This window comes from Lemur catta, chromosome 17 (assembly GCF_020740605.2).
Source record: "Lemur catta isolate mLemCat1 chromosome 17, mLemCat1.pri, whole genome shotgun sequence".
Lineage (NCBI taxonomy): Eukaryota > Metazoa > Chordata > Mammalia > Primates > Lemuridae > Lemur > Lemur catta.
This window is the reverse complement of record NC_059144.1, coordinates 3,584,536-3,601,806: the sequence shown is the minus strand read 5'-3', so window position 1 is coordinate 3,601,806 and position 17,271 is coordinate 3,584,536. Positions and strand designations below refer to the sequence as shown.

General features: G+C 46.5%; 1 protein-coding gene across 4 annotated transcripts in view; it reads right to left on the bottom strand.

Moving 5' to 3' along the window:
- TBC1D14 (TBC1 domain family member 14) overlaps positions 1-17,271 on the bottom strand; it is a 126,317-nt gene that overhangs the window by 3,524 nt on the left and 105,522 nt on the right. For 3 of the 4 annotated variants that reach the window (XM_045529073.1, XM_045529075.1, XM_045529077.1), the window contains 2 exons: positions 10,543-10,801; positions 902-3,704 (listed from right to left, as the gene is read on the bottom strand). In XM_045529073.1, coding sequence (XP_045385029.1) covers positions 3,639-3,704; positions 10,543-10,801 — 325 coding nt within the window. In that variant the 3' untranslated portion in view covers positions 902-3,638. Of the gene's footprint in view, positions 1-901; positions 3,705-10,542; positions 10,802-17,271 lie in introns of those variants that run through there. The other variant, XM_045529074.1, reaches the window with a different exon arrangement.

Genomic DNA, 17,271 nt, shown 5'->3' with positions numbered 1-17,271 from the left:
CTACAGCCTGCAGGAAAAGAGAAGAAATAAGTAACAATGGCCCCAAGAGGGAAGGCAGGTACTGTTTCTGAGCATCCTGCTGGGGCCCAGGGCATAAGTGAGAATACCTGTCTCATAGGGAAGAGGGCAGGGAAGCCAGCGACTGCAGTAGAATGGAAAGTTCCATGGCACAGTCCTCAGACGCCTGGAGGAGACAGAGGAGCAGCTGCCTCTGCTCAGGTGAGAGTCCTGGAGGACAAGGAAAGAGTCTCCTGGTGGACAAGGGGAAAAAGAGAAAGCCACCCCAAGGGCTCTGCACCCTTCAGCTGAGACTTGGACATGCTCTCCTGTCTGAACCTCCTGGCTGAGTGAGCAGGGACGACCACCCCCCACACCCATAAGCACTCGCTCTGTCTGGATCTAAGTGACCTCACGATCCTCCACCCTCTCTACCAGCCTTGTGAGGCAGCATTACTGACCTGTACCTTGCAGGGATGAGCCCGTGTCACCCTGCTGACTGCTGGGAGACACAGCTGTCAGTACCTGATTCACAGGCTTCTGAGAAGGTTCTTAAAGGAATGTGAAGAGCCCTTGATGCAGTGACTGGCACAGGGCAAGCACCAACTGCACGCTAGGAGGCGTGTGGCAGGCTCAGGAGTGTGAGTGGTAGGCATGGCAGACACTAAGGCAGGGCCAGGCTGAAGAGGGGGTGTGGCAAGGTTGGGGCTCCACTCCAGTCTGGAAGGGGTGCACTCAACTGTTGAACCCCTGGACTAAACTACCATGACTGCACCATCTTTTTGTTTTACAGGCCTAATAAGGGGATTTACAAATATTCAAACAGCAAAAAGCTCAAAGTCAAATTTTTACCATGCTTCCAAGTGAGAATTCTAACTTTAAATCAAACTACAGTAAACATAAGTAACAATTTTACATGACTTTTATTTAATAAAACCACATATTTACAATTCAAAAAAGTCCTACTTTGATACAGTCCACTAAATAAAAGGTTAACTGTACAAGCAAGTAAAACATGATATGTAGCAAGTGTTATCAGAAGTTTTCGGCAAACTATTTAAAATAGTTGAAAACTGAACAGTTAAAAAGTACCTTGTGAATGAACAGCATTTCTAAATAAGATCTCAGTGACTGGGGGGAGATGCAGTGCTCACTCTAGCACGCAAACTGCAAAACATCCCAGACCTGAAGTCTCAGATTCCAAAAGCCAAGGGCATGTGAAGTGGAATGTGCAGACTTCCCAAGGGGAAGCATGGCAGCGTCTGTTTCCAGTTTACCTGAACGATGACATAGACAGACTCCTCCACACCCTACAGCAGCCTTTGTGGATAGGGACTAAGTGATCCTGGATGGGGACTTGGAACCTTCTGGCCTCTGAAGAGGACACACTGAACTAGCAAGACCTCATGTGATCCCCGAACAGGTCATGAAAACCTCTTCTGAACTCTAGATATGGTAAGTGTTCCAGATTGGCATAGAATCCTGTTTAAGGACTTAATGCATATGTGGTGCTATCCAAAGAGCTTTATGTCAAACTGCTTGATGAGAAATGTTAAGAGCTGAGTTTTGAATACACATGAAGTTTCACAACTGCGTTCGGAACAAGCTGCACAAAGCCCCTTGTTGCATCCCTTTCTGTATGACTTAAGGAACATCTTTATGTACAGTAAGAAAATATATACATCTTTAAAGAACAGAACGCCCACATCATGGAACAAAAATAAGTACATCTGTGAGGAACGACAGTGTGCAGGGCTCAGTCTGGGTTACATTCAGCATCTTGATGTCAGAAAATGGCTAGGTCTGGAGGCTGCCAAGACCTCCAGTGAAGACAGAACGCCTCCTCCAAGAGGGGAGGCAAGTCAGCATTTAAAGGCTGAGGCAGAAAGTGGTATCCATGATGCTCTGCAACCTCCCTGGAGATTCAGTTAAGAACATAAGGGGAAGAAAGTAGATTCCAAGACAAATGGCACATGGTACAGAGTTGGGATGGAAGGCATGGGAATGACCACTGGCTCGGCAACTTGCTATTGCACCTAGAAGGATCATTAGCGGTATGGCAGACATAGAAAACCTAGAAAAATAATGCCACTGTTAGGCTTTATTCCCCCAGCTCCCAGCCCAGTCTCCTGTTGCATGGGAGCCAAAGAGTCCTCAAAATCAGAAACAAGATCAACCACGGGGGTACTCCCTGGAGGTGGGAAGTATGGCTGAGAAGGGCCGTAGAGTACAGACCACACCAAGGCACTCATGCACAGCTAACCGTGCCTGTGAACCTGGTCTGCCAAGCACTCCCAAAGACCAATGGGTTGCCATGTAAGAACCTGCCTCCACAGATACTGGCCTGTCATCTGGGCTATTCTGTGCAAAAACTGTTCATTACTGTGAATTTGGATATCCAAAGTTCTTATACAAAGCTCTCAAAATTAGTCAAGGAAAAGCAAGAATATAAAATTTGCCAATGACCTTGGGAAAATCAGCTCAAATGGGGAAGTGCTGATGGTCCAGCTATTGAGCATTGTGACAAAACTGTTTGGGCTGTTAGATGTGTGCTGCTCACTCCTTCATCCCTACAATGTGTTAGGAAGCATGTATTTTAAAGCCAAATGCATGAGGACGGACTCACTGGCACTTAGGACTGATCCAGCTGTCCAGGGGACAAAGGCAAAGAAGAACATTCTGTTAGAGCAAGGGAACAACCTCCCAGCGTCATGCTGTTTCCACAGGCTGCACTGCTATACTGCGACCTCCATAAAAACAGGTAGGGTGGAAGAGGGGCAAGTCTCAACGTTCTCTTTCCCCACCCTTTTACTTAAAAGGGGGCCGTTTCCATGCTGTTTTCCATCAACTCTTAAACCTGTCTCTACTGCCACAGGCCTTTGCAAATCACTCCTCCTGCTCGAACTCTCCACCCTTGCTCAGCAGATGCAGGGAGTGATCTTTCAGAGAGCAGGTTCCCACTGGAAACTAACTGTGTATTTGCAGCCTTCATGCTGTAATTTTGTCAAGGCAACATGGTAAAATGCCAAACCACAGGTTGGGTTGATTCCCAGGGAGCCCATGAGCACTCAGTGCCTATCCTCAGAGAGCCCGTTTTCCTTTAATGCTATCTTTGGTAGGTGGGTTTTAAGAACATGACCTCCAGCTCTGGAAAGATTATCTTAATAGCTCAGTCAGCAATCCCTTTCATATCTAAAATATGTAAATATGAGCCAGTAACATCTCTGAGGTCTCCCAAATAACATTTCTCATGCATCTTGGCTAAGAAAGATTGTAATGTATTTTCCAGTAGTTGACATAAAAGCATTACAATTTAACTTTTGCTGAAATAAAGGAGGGGAGGAAGTTAGCCACTGCCCTATATTTAAACCATGCAGAAAACGCAGTGCTTGGCCATGGCCAACACCAGGGCATCATTTCACTGAGCTTCTTAAGGCTAAGCCTTGGTTTAATTCTTTAAAAGTTTTTTCTGTTTGTTTGTTTGTTTGTTTGTTTGTATTAAGGCCAACTCCAGTATTTCCAGTGTTACGAATCAAACATGAAAAGAGGCCCTGTTCTCAGCTGCCAGGGTGTCAGTCTGAAACAACACAGGTGCCGCTGGAGCGCTGCTTTAGTGCTGAGTGCGAGTCACATCTGCAGCCTCAGTGTCTGAGGGATGGGCTCCCTTTCTCCATTTCCCGGCTGTCTTTCTGCAAAGCAGTCAGTACCTAGGAATCACAGGGAAGACGTCTGAGGTTAGTCTCCAATGCACACTGACCCTGGAGCTCCTGCCAGGAACAGTACAGAGGAATAGCAGCAGCCTCCAAACTGGGCTCTCCAGCTCCCCACTATTGCCAATTCTCTGCTCTCTGGGCTGCCTCCACCCCTGCATCCAGAGGGACCTTTCCGACATGCACACCTGACCAGCCCATCTCTGGGCCAGTGTCCAAACAGCCTTGGAGCCATGCTGAAGCAGGGCTATAGGGCTTGTCTCTTGCTACAGTCTGGCTCCAGCCCCAGCACTGGCCACCATGGAAGTCCAGGCCTCCATGCTAGCACACTGACAAGCCCTGGGCTGGCCCCACAGCTTGGAAGCCCTGTCCCTTCTTCCCCAGGAGCTGCTGCCTCTGAAAGCTCTTCTCATCTGCCTTCCCTAGCTTGCCCAGTCTGCTCCCTCCTCTGTGTTCTCACAGCTCAGGTCAACACCTTTACTTTTAAAAATATTCCACTCCATTGGGAATGCTTAACAACCATAGTGACAGTAATGGGCTCCATTTCTTGCATGCCCACTCCATGCCAAGCAGAGCACTCCACCAGCACTTCAGGCACAGTGCCTGCCTGCTTAATCTACTCAACAGTCTTAGGAAGGTTAATGCTCCATTATAAGGGACCTGAACAACAGAAGCCTCAGAAATGCCTTGCTCAAAGTGAAACAGTTCATAAGGATTCAAATCCAGATCTGTCTGATTTCAAAACCAAGGGAAGGCGGGGCACAATGGCTCGCGCCTGTCATCCTAACACTTTGGGAGGCTGAGGCTTGAGGATTGCTTGAGGCCAGGAGTTCAAGACCAGTCTGAGCAAGAGCGAGATCCCATCTCTACCAAGTAGAAAAATTAGCTGGGCATGGGACCATATACCTGTAGTTCCAGCTACTCAGGAGGCTGAGGCAGGAGGACTGCTCAAGCCCAGGAGTTTGAGATTGCAGTGAGCTATGATGACACCACTGCACTCTAGCCTGCACTACAGGGCAAGACCCTATTTCAAAAAAAAAAAAAAGAAGAAGAAGACGAAGATGATGATGATGATTTGGTAGCACAGTGTTATCTGCCTGGAGCCAGGCACTATGCCACTTTGAATCACAAACTACAAGGGGTAAATCCGAAACGTTTTATGGAGGTTTCAAATAAGTTGCAGAAAAGGAATAACAGATAAAAGTCCCCCTCCACCTCTAAGTAAATGGGACAAAACATAAACATTTACTTGTTTTAAAAAAGCTCACTAGTGCTTTAACCTTAAGCACAGTATTTAAGAGAAACATGAATGGACTGCAATTCCCATAAGAACTGGAACTGTATAAAAGTAACTGATGCCCCCTACATCATACTAACTCCTATCACTATCCCATTAATTAGAAAATATCCTACTATTCAAATAACTCCTAGTTTTACGCAATAGTTTTCACCTAGCCCCCAAAATGCAAGAAGCAAAATGGCAGATCTGGGTTTAATCCTTCTCTCTGTAAGTATATGTGTGAGTGTGCAATGTGTACATGTGCATGAAGATGATCTGTGTGTGTGGGTGTGCAGTGTGTGCATGTACATGGGAGGTGATCTGTGTGTATATGTGGGTGCGCTGTATGTGCCTGTGCAGGGGGTTGATCTGCGTGTGTGTAGTGTGTGCATATACATGGGGGTGATCTGTGTGTATATGTGGGTGTGCTGTATGTGCCTGTGCAGGGGGTTGATCTGCATGTGTCTGAGTGTGTAGTGTGTGCATATACATGGGGGTGATCTGTGTGTATATGTGGGTGTGCAGTGTGTGCATGTCCATGGGGGTTGATCTGTGTATATGTGGGCATGCAGTGTGTGCATGTACATGGGGGATGATCTGTGGGTATATGTGGGCGTGCTGTATGTGCCTGTGCAGGGGGTTGATCTGTGTGTGCATTGGTGTGCAGTGTGTGCATGTACATAGGGGTGATCTGTGTGTATATGTGGGTGTGCAGTGTGTGCCTATACATGGGGGTGATCTGTGTGTATGGGTGTGCAGTGTGTGCATGTACATGGGGGTTGATCTGTGTGCATATGTGGGTGTGCTGTATGTGCCTATGCAGGGGGTTGATCTGTGTGTATATGGGTGTGCAGTGTGTGCATGTACATGGGGGTGATCTGTATGTATGGGTGTGCAGTGTGTGCATATACATGGGGGTGATCTGTGTGTGTGTGGGTGTGCAGTGTGTGCATATACATGGGGGTGATCTGTGTGTATATGTGGGTGTGCTGTATGTGCCTGTGCAGGGAGTTGATCTGTGTGTGTGGGTGTGCAGTGTGTGCATGTACATGGGGGGTGATCTATGTGTTTATGTGGGTGTGCTGCATGTGCCTGTGTAGGGGATTGATCTGTGTGTATATGAGTGTGTACAGTGTGTGCATGTACATGGGGGGATCTGTGTGTGTGGGTGTACAGTGTGTGCGTGTACAAGGGGGTGATCTGTGTGTATATGTGGGTGTGCTGTATATGCCTGTGCAGGGGGTTGATCTGTGTGTATATGGGTGTGTAGTGTGTGCGTGTACTGTACATGGGGGGTGATCTGTGTGTATATGTGGGTGTGCTGTATGTGCCTGTGCAGGGGGTTGATCTGTGTGTATATGGGTGTGCAGTGTGTGCATGTACATGGGGGTTGATCTGTGTATATGTGGGTGTGCAGTGTGTGCAAGTACATGGGGAGGTGATCTGTGTGTATATGTGGGTGTGCTGTATGTGCCTGTGCAGGGGGTTGATCTGTGTGTATATGGGTGTGCAGTGTGTGCATGTACATGGGGGTTGATCTGTGTATATGTGGGTGTGCAGTGTGTGCAAGTACATGGGGAGGTGATCTGTGTGTATATGTGGGTGTGCTGTATGTGCCTGTGCAGGGGGTTGATCTGTGTGTGTATGGGTGTACAGTGTGTGCATGTACATGGGGGTTGATCTGTGTGTGTGGGTGTGCAGTGTGTGCATATACATGGGGGTGATCTGTGTGTATATGTGGGTGTGCTGTATGTGTCTGTGCAGGGGGTTGATCTGTGTATATGTGGGTGTGCAGTGTGTGCATGTACATGGGGAGGTGATCTGTGTGTATATGTGGGTGTGCTGTATGTGCCTGTGCAGGGAGTTGATCTGTGTATGTATGGGTATGCAGTGTGTGCATGTACATGGGGGGGATCTGTGTGTATATGTGGGTGTGCTGTATATGTCTATGCAGGGGGTTGATCTGTGTGTATATGGGTGTGCAGTGTGTGCATGTACATGGGGGAGGGGGGATCTGTGTATATGTGGGTGTGCAGTGTGTGCATATACAAGGGGGTGATCTGTGTGTATATGTGGGTGTGCTGTATGTGCCTGTGCAGGGGGTTGATCTGTGTATGTATGTGGATGTGCAGTGTGTGCATGTACATGGGGGTGATCTGTATGTGTGGGTGTGCAGTGTGTGCATAAACATGGGGGTGATCTGTGTGTGTGCGTGTGCAGTGTGCGCATGTACATGGGGGTGATCTGTGTGTATACGTGGGTGTGTTGTATGTGCCTGTGCAGGGAGTTGATCTGTGTGTGTGGGTGTGCAGTGTGTGCATGTACATGGGGGGGTGATCTATGTGTATATGTGTGGGTATGCAGTGTGTGCATGAGAGGGTAATAAATGGGTCCATATCTCCAAGGAAAGAACCAGTGAAGGAAATGGAAAGGAAGACCAGCAGGCCAGTGACCGCGCAAGTTATAAAGTCAAGGTGGAAACAGTCCTACGTGTAGAATAAAGGCTGTTAGCAAAAACCCTGGCTTTCTGTAGCTACATCAGGAAACCACTGTAAGCCACTGAATCCGGGAATATTCCAAAGTACACCCTCAAACACAGGGCCAGCTTTACAGACACGAGACCTCTGCAGCAAATGACCCTGCACTCCGAGGGGCCTTGCTTAGCTGAACACTCTTCTGTCACTGTCTTTAACATTTTTAGTAATTTTCAAACAAGGGGCCCCACATTTCCATTTGCATTATCCATTTATTTAGTAACCAGAGAAAGGCTCTTTTTTCTCACTGTATGCCTGATAATTATATAGCCAGCCCTGCTGACACATGAACTGTTTTCTTTTTTTAAGACAGGGTCTCATTCTGTCACCAAGGCTGGAGTGAAGTGGCCTGATCATAGCTCACTGTCACCTCGAATTCCTGGGCTTAACGGATCACTCTGCTAATTATTTTATTTTTTATAGAAAGGAGGTCTTGCTATGTTGCCCAGGCTGGTCTCAAACTCCTGGCCTCAAGCGATCCTCCCACGTTGGCCTCCCAAAGTGCTGGGATTACAGGTGTGAGCCACTGTGCTCAGCCACTTTTAACAGCTTTAATATAATTTACATGCCATATAACTCCTCCATTTAAAGTATAAAATTCACTGGTTTTCAGTATCTTCACAGATATTTGTAACCATCACCACGGTCAATTTTATAACATTTTTTTCACCTCAAGAAAACACCTCTGTACCCTTTCAGCTACCACTCTCCTATCCTCCCATCCCACCCTTCAACTCCCAGTCTAGGCAGCCACTAATCCACTTCCTGTCTCTGTAGATTTCCCTGTTATGGATCTGCATATACATGGATCATACAATATGTGCTCTTTTGTGTCTGGCTTATTTCACTTAGCATGATGTTTTCAAGGTTCATCCATTTTGTAGCATGTATCAGTACTTCATTCCTTTTTTATAAATTGAACATATTTAATAATTCAGAAATGTAACTCACAGTACCCTAGAAACAGAATAGTGCCTCCCCTTCAGCTAGTAAAACCAGGGGCACATTTCATAGTATTACCCTAGGTCACATTATGGTAGCTGTGCCTCTTCCCAAGAGACCGCTGTGTGGAGGGAGCCCACCAACCAGACAGAGCCTCCTGTAATGGGACAGGAGGGAGGGAAAGCACAGGCTTGGGAGGACAGTCGAAGGCACCCAGGTGAGAGAGGAAAACTTATCTCTGGTTAATAAGTAAACAGGCACTGAACTGTACACTTTAAAACGGTGAATTTTATGGTATGTATATATACCACGATATGTAAACCTCAACAAAGCTGTTATAAAAATAAACAGGCTGCTACATAAGATCAAAGAGAGACAGACTAATCACTTAGGAAGTAATCTTGCCAAATAAAAAACAAAGTTGAAACCTGATAAAGCCTTTAGATCAAACTTTTTTTTTTTTTTTTTTTTTTTGAGACAGAGTCTTGCTCTGTTGCCCAGGCTAGAGCCTGGCGTCAGCTTAGCTCACAGCAACCTCAAACTCCTGGGCTCAAGCAATCCTTCTGCCTCAGCCTCCCGAGTAGCTGGAACTACAGGCATGTGCCACCATGCCCAGCTAATTTTTTCTATATATTTTTAGTTGTCCAGATCATTTCTTTTCTTTCTATTTTTTTAGTAGAGACGGGATCTCGTTCTTGCTCAGGCTGGTCTCGAACTCCTGACCTCAAGCGATCCACCCGCCTCGGCCTCCCAGAGTGCTAGGATTACAGGCGTGAGCCACCATGCCCGGCCAGATCGAAGTATCAATTTATAGGAAATACAGAGGAACATGTTAAACACCACCACAGGGATACAACCAGAAAAATCCATATTGTGGGAAATGTTATAGGACAAATGACATGTTTTCTGCACCAAATAAAGGTGGGGAGAGGGAATAAAAGGTAAGAAGGGGGAGTGGCACATGTATTTTCAAAAGACTTATTAGAGCATTCAATCACAATGCATAGACCTTATCTGGATCATGATTCAAACAAACTATAAAGCCACTTACGACATTTGAAACCATCAGAAATTTGAAAACTGGATATCTGATAATAGGAAGGGATTTGTAACTTTTGAGTGATAATAGTAGTGTAGTTAAAAGAGCCCTTATGGTTTAGAGAGACATAACGCTGACAGATGACATGCTGCCTAGGGCTCACTTTAAAATACGACGGCAAATTAGAATACAGCTGAAACAAGACAGGCCGTGCTTCCACAGTTACTGCCGCTGAAGGACAGGTCCATGAGGGTTCATTATTCTGTTATTCTGTTTTTGTGTATATTTAAAATCTTCCAACAATAAAAAAGTTAAGCCAAGAACAGGCATTGTCTGGCATATATGGAAGAGTATAAACCTTCACAAAGATCAAACCAGAGGGCCAGGTACTGACACTGAGCATATATGCAGGAATAAGAACCGCAGTTGGTTTTTTTCCTTTTTAGTGTGGAACCAGACAACGCTGGCCAGTCCCACAGGGGACATGACCTAAGAGGAATGTGTGGAGCAGAACTGAGGAATATAGATCAGGCCCAGACTGGAGCAGGCTGGAAGATCCGGCAGGACCTTGCCCTCCCCTCCTTGCCCTTCTCTAGTAAAATAGAGATAATTTGACCTTCACTAAGTACACAAGAGCCTGCCACAGGCATGGTTCACAAGGGCTCAGTGAGTTAGTTCTCTTTGCTTTCTGTCTCTGGCATTATTTTTTTTAAAGGGGCGGTGGTGGTTGTTTGATTCATAAAAATGTCTTCTAACATGCAGAATGCACTACAATAGCAAACTAAGACTTCTGGCCCTTCCCGTGCCACTACAGGTAGGTAGGAAGGCTTTCATTATCCACACTCCTCCAGCTGACAGCAGCCCAAAGAGGGAATGACTTGCCCAAGACACCCTGCAGCAGAGCCTCAAACCCAGCTCTCTTCACTTTCAGCCCAAGGACTACTTCAAAGATGGCCACCATATTCTTAGAGCACTTCAGATAGCATACTTCCTAAATTATACTATTGTGCTGGGAATAGGAGGAGAAAAAGATCCATTTACCTGAGCCCACTTCTTGTTCCGACTCTGCATCTGAATTGTGGCAATGGAAGCAAACAGTTCTTCTGCAGGCAAGTCCTCAGGCAGCCTGGTCAGGAACTGGGCCATGTGGATGAAGTCCATCTTGGTCAGGATGTCCTCAAACAGCTTCAAGATGCCCAGGGCCGTGCGGAACAGGAACTCTTCCCCGTCTCGACAGAACACATCCCAGATACGACACGCCAGATCCAGGGGCAGAGATTTACTATATAAGGTAAAGATCCTAGGGGAAAAGTTGGAATTTTTCAGATTTGGGATGGTACAAGGAAATAACTCTGAATTCCAGTCTAAATCTGTGAAAAACACTGAGTTAGTCACTTTCATACAGTATGTGGTTGGGGTGGGTGCAGGGGACACCAGGCCTACATTCATTCTGAAGGGCAACTTTACAATTTTATGGAAGACAGTGTTACCGGCTTGTGCACAGAATCTCAAGCGCCATACAAGTTCTGCTATACTGATACCAATAGCTCCTGCTTAAAACAAATATTGAGCACCTGCTACGTGCTTACTCTATGGTGGGTGGGCATCCTGTCTTAGTAACATCATGTCTGGTGCCTACCACAAAGTGAGCACACAGTAGGTGCTTTCACCTCAGCTACGCAACTCAGCACAGGTGCCATCTCCACAGGCGGCTTCTCACCTCAACCCAGCTACGTGCCCTTTTCCGCTCTGGGCTTCCACAGGCTCCTGGGCTTCCCTCTACCGTGAGTCTTCTCACACACACTCTGCCCCTTCTGTCTTCCCCAGGGAGACTGCTCAATTCACCCCACCCCCAGCATCTACTACTGTATCTGGCAATCTCTGCTGAACACATAATGAGTTGACAAATTCCCAATCTGCTTTAGGATTTCATAGTTGTTAGTGGCTCTCAATACCTTTTCATCACTAACAGTATTCATTTTAAGTGGCAAGTCCCAAGTGGGGGACCTCTATTGCTTCTGGAAAACCACTCTTCTACAGATGTCAGTGTCTCCTGTGCTGGCTCAGGAGACAACACTGGGCCTATGAAGCACCTGAGGTGCAGGACTCAGCCTGAGGGGCTGACTTGGGCAGGAGGTAATGCCATTCAACCTTCCACAGCTTGACTCTGACTTTCCTACAATAGATCCCACCAGAAAAATTACTCCATACTAGTAAATCTGCTCACAAGTCTCAGGGGCGTGGGCCTTCTGTCTGTAGTAAACCCCAGAATGCAGTTTATTCTGAACTCTCCCCTGGTAGGGCACTCTGCCCTAGAAGCAGCCTTTCCTCCAGGACCCAGAGGAACACTGCACAGTTAAGGACATGCATTCAACGCAGCTGCTAGTTAAGACCAGTCACATTCCAGGTTATCCCTCCTCAGTACCTCAATACTCTAAGAGATTCAAGGAAAGCACAACAATTTAGACTTCATTCAACTCAGATGACAGAATAAAGAGACAGATGCCACAAAAAAACCTTTACATCATAAAAACAATAAAAGTGGAGGCCTGCTGCATGCTGTGCTCTATGCTAGGACTCCAAAAGCCTCTCTGGCAGTCTGAGCCAGCTGGGAGAGGGAGCCGAGCCCCGGAATATACACCAAGCAGACCCAGGTCTCGCCACCAGTAAGCAATAGAGCCAGACTTTCACCCTGACTCCAATGTCTGCCTATGCTCTACATACTATAAGGCAACACACTGCCACGGCCTTGGTAGGAAATTTTCTTTTTAGAAGTCATATCAATAAGCCTCCAGCTTGAGCTTCTTACTATCTCAAAAACAGAAAACCATTTCACCACTCAGTCTAGAAAATATAGTTAAAGAAAGATCAAAGAGATCCTTAGTTTCTGTCCTCAATGTGGAAAATATTCTCAACTGTACCCAAAACACACTTATTAACATTATTTAAGAAATGAAAAAGGGACAGGTGAGGTAGCTCACACCTATAATCCCAGCATTTTGGAAGGTCAAGGTGGGAGGATTGCTTGAGGCCAGAAGTTTGAGACCAGCCTGGGCAATATAGCAAGACCCCATTTCTGTAAAAAATTTAAAAATTAGCCAGACATTGTGGTGCACACCTGTAGTACTAGCTACTCAGGAGGCTGAGGCAGAAGGATTGCTTAAGCCCAGAAGTTTGAGACTGCAGTGAGCTATGACTGCACCATTGCACTACAGCCTGGGCAACAGAGCAAGAAAGACCCTGTCTCTAAAAATGAAAAAAATTAAAAATTTAAAAAGAACTGACCTAATCTGCACTGTGACCTCTTGTGTGCCAGTTCACACACGGAACTCAAGCTCTTACACCTTAAAAACAGAGTCTTAAGAAAAAATGGACAGGAAAAACAGAGTAGCTAATTAGGCAAAGAAGAGGGGAGATTTCTACAACATAATATTCTTTGCCTCCCCTAAACCCATACAAAGTAAACTTTTCTTCAAATTTAACATATTCTTGAATTCAGATTTATATGTGGGTCTCCAAAAACTACTTTAGACAGGTGCTGAACTTTATAAAATTAAGCTGCCATCTGAATGATCCAGAATGTGGTTACACAATGGCCATGATGCCCACCTGCTCAGTCCCCCCACCAGGTACCACTGTCTCTCCATGAGATAACTGGCTGAGCCCTGAGCCCTGCTGATTCTAAGCAGGTCAGCCCATTCATCATAAATACTCTGAGACCTGCCGAATGGTAGGCACTGTTGTTTGGTGATGAGGACACAGAGCATCAAACAAAACAGACAATATTTCCCGTCCTTGGGCATGGAGGGGACAAATACACATAGAGAATGGGGAATGCCAGGAGGGGTGTGTGCATGCAGTGAGCGCGCGCGCGCGCGCGCGCGCACACACACACACACACACACACACACACACACACACACACACACGCTTGCAGACAGTGTGGTCAAGAAGAGCACATCGCTGAAAAGTGACACTTCTGTAAGCCCCTGAAGAGGAAGCAGCAAGCCAGCAGATTGTGTCTGGAAGGCATCTAGACAGAGGAGCCGGCACATTTAAGGAGCAGCAAGGTGGCCAGCGGCTGGGGCAAAAAATAGCAAAGGGAGAATGAATAAAGATGCCCAAGGGAGTGCCAGGCCCAGGGCAAAGCAGGGCCTTTCAGGCCCTGTGAGGTCTTTAGGTTTTATTCTGAGTGAACCGCGAAACCAGTGGAGTGCCTGAGGGGAGCAGTGTGTCAAGACAAGCCCACAGCAGGGAGATCAGCCTGCGGTTGTGACGGGGATGCAGCCTGGGGCCCTAGGTAATAGACCAAGGTAGAGGTCAGTTCTGTTCTGTGGACACCATCTTCCTCCCTCACGACTGGTTCCTGAGAACTAGCCTTTGCCTCTATAGCCAGCTCAGGAAGTGACCCTGAGCTCCCCTCCTCCTTCCCCCGTGGAGCTCTCTTGCTTTCCTGCAAACTCAGACAAGCAGTTAATAGACCTTGCTAGGTAAGAATGGTTTCTGGAAGTTGTGAAGGCTTTACAGGGAAAAACTGCCCCTTTCCTCTCACACACATTAGGAGGGAAACAGATAAAAGCACACAACTTAGACTTGATGTCTTCTTAAGTCAATAGCCATTTCATTAGTTTAGCAACATAGAAATACATTACTTTGCAAGTTAGTTGAAATTACCTGAAATTACCTGAAATTACCATTATATGCTTTGATATGGAAAATTGGATTTTCCAATTTAATCCTTACTACAACCCCAAGAGGAGGTTACAAACGTCATTTCCATTCTACAAACGAGGAAACTGCAAATAAAGGGAGGCTGTGGAAAAGCACACTTTAGCTTAAAGTAAAAGGGTCAAAGTCACCTATCAGTCTCATCCATCGAGAAGCCACAACCAGAGACTTGGACCTTCAAGGCCTGACACGACCAATTTCCAGCTGTCCCCATTTTCCCATCCTGATTCGTTCCTAAGAACAAGTCTTTGCCCCATAGTTGGCTTGTAAAGTAGCCCTTGGCCCTCCACTCCCAACTATGATGTGTTCCCTGTGTTCCTAAAAAACTCATACAGTTAGAACAGAGTACCAGATAAGAATGGGGTTACTACTTAGCTCTCATCAGATTTTGTGAGGCTTAAATAAAACATTAAACTCCCAACACAGAATTGCATTCATTAAAAGTTTGAGGTGGTTATTTAAGACTCGGTTCAAACTTAATTGGCCAGGTATGGTGGCTCACCCCTATAATCCCAGCACTTTGGGAGGCCAAAGCAGAAGGACTGCTTGAAGCCAGGAGTTCAAGACTAGCCTGGGCAACATAGCAAGACCCCATCTCTACAAAAAATTTTAAAAATCAGCCAGGCATGGTGGCACACACCTGTAGTCCCAGCTACTCAGGAGGCTGAGGCAGGAGAATCACTTGCCCCCAGGAGTTCAAGGCTGCAGTGAGCTATGACTGTGGCACTGCACTTTAGCCTGGGTGACAGAGCAAGACCCTGTCTCTTAAAAAAAGATAAAATAAAACAGAACAACAATCTTGATCCTGAAAGCACTCAGACATGTATAGCCACCTCTGTGCCCCCAGAGTACTTTCTAACCCAAGCCCAGCAGTGTTCTAGTCTCTAGCACTTGGCAGAGGCCAGCAGACACAAGGTAAATAACTGAACCCTTTATTAGAATGTAGGCTCCATCTCTGGCTAGCCCAGCATGCATTGATGGCCACAGGCTGCATCCAAGTACGGAATGCTACTCCCTTCCTCCACATGTTCACCAAGGCCACCAAGGCCCCAGCGTTTGTATGCCAGACATGCTTCTGGGCACTTGTGAGCTCAGCAAGATACTTCCTGCTCCTAATCTTGAGAAAACTTATAACCCAGAAGTTAAGAGCTAGAACGCAAGTTGCGATGGAAACTGAAATATTCCTACAGTCACTTCATGTTGAACCTTTCCTTTAAGGTAGAGGTTCAATGTAATGGTAGGATCTCCAAGTATCAGTAAACATCACATCAAGAAACATTAATCGTGATATGGAATATGTGGCTTGATTCTTTTATTAATTCAAGATTATTTATTACTAAACCCATTCATGCCTCCAAATAATTCTGCCATTAGATAGCAACAGGAAATATTTTGAAAAGTTAAATGACCTCGTGTCAGTCCTCCCATAAAATGTGGATCCTTGCCAGTCGGAACACTGTAGAAGATGAAGACGGCTGATGAGCCCTTGTTCTGACCCGCATGTTTACATAAGAAAGAGTGGCAAACCACAACTAAATACGATCCCTCCCCAGGAAGGCAGTATCGGCAAGTACTAATTCTCAACTGCAAACCTTTGTGAGCCACTAGGTTAGACAACACAGAGTCCATGCTGGGGAGGGCCAAGCACCCAACCTTAAACCTAGGAGGGTGACCCACAGGAACAGATCCATTTCTTGACCTGGGACACTTAGCAAAGCATGGAGCCCAGCACTGAGGACACAGAGATAATTTGCAAAGCTTTGTTACAGCAGCAGCAGGAAACAGATGACATCCTCAGAGTGTGGCTGGAGCAGGGGTGGAGGGAAGCAGGCTCTAGTAAGCAGACAGCATAGTAGCAAAGGGGATTTTTCTCACCCAAACTGTAGCTATCTTATTTGAGCACCCAGACAGCTCCCCAAGGACACTCAGCGGCCAAACCACACAGGCCCCTCAACCCTGTGATGTGGAGTAGAAAAAGACTTCTCTGCTCAAGCAGTTATTCGAGCCCAGGGATTCAGTATGTTTCACTCCACGGGCACAGAGCAGATCCACAATGCATATGCAATTCAGAGGCAGGCCCAGCTGTTAAGAGTGTGGGATGTGGCTTTTGGGAAGGTGGTGTGATATAGCAGAGCAAGCAAAGGCTCTGGATTCAGATTGCCCTGGACTACTCACTATGGGTGTGATACTGGGTAAGTGAGTCTCAGTGACTTCCTTTGTGCTCAGAAACAGGTACACCTGCTTCTGGATACTGTGAAGACCAAAGTGGTGAGTGTTTCTTAAACGGCAGTTTCTAGGGTAGGTCATAGGTAGAGTTTGTTCTTTCCCTTTGCTTCCTCCCCACTGCCTACCCTGCTTCTGACCTGAGCTTTCACCTAGATGTTAGCACCCAACAAATTGCCTGGATCAGGATAGACCACCCATAAATGCTGACTAAAAGAATAAACTGTGGTTTTCTTGTGCTTAGTTCAACTTAAATATTTACTAAAGACTTCCTATATATGCCTAGTCCTGTGCTGCTGGTCCTTATTCTGGAGAGCAGTCAGCATTTCCCCAGGAATAAGCCACCACCTGAGAGGCCTCATCACAGCACCGTGGGCAGCATTCACAAGACCCCGAGCACCAACCACATCATAGATGAAAGGTCTTGATAGGTAAATTCCTTGGTACTTCCTTTTCGTTGAGCTACCCATATTCTGCCTCACCTTTCATTACAGACAACTCTGACTCAAGTTCTACACTCCCCAGGGGCCTTACCATGTCGATGCGGGCTCTGGAACTTGAGCTATGGCGACCCAGCTCCTGAGTTCTGCTGCATTATGACAAAATCCCTCAGAAAGGACTTTGTGGGAAAGCACACAGCTCTAGAGCCAGGCAGATGTGAGTCTGAACACCAGCTCTGCCACTCAGCTAAGCCACATGACCCTGGGCAAGTCACTGCCTCACTGAGCCTCAGTTTTCTCATCTAGAGGTGCTACAATGCACCTGAAGGGGTTGCTCCAAGAGTACATGTGAGTAGTCAATAAATGCAGGTGCCCTTCA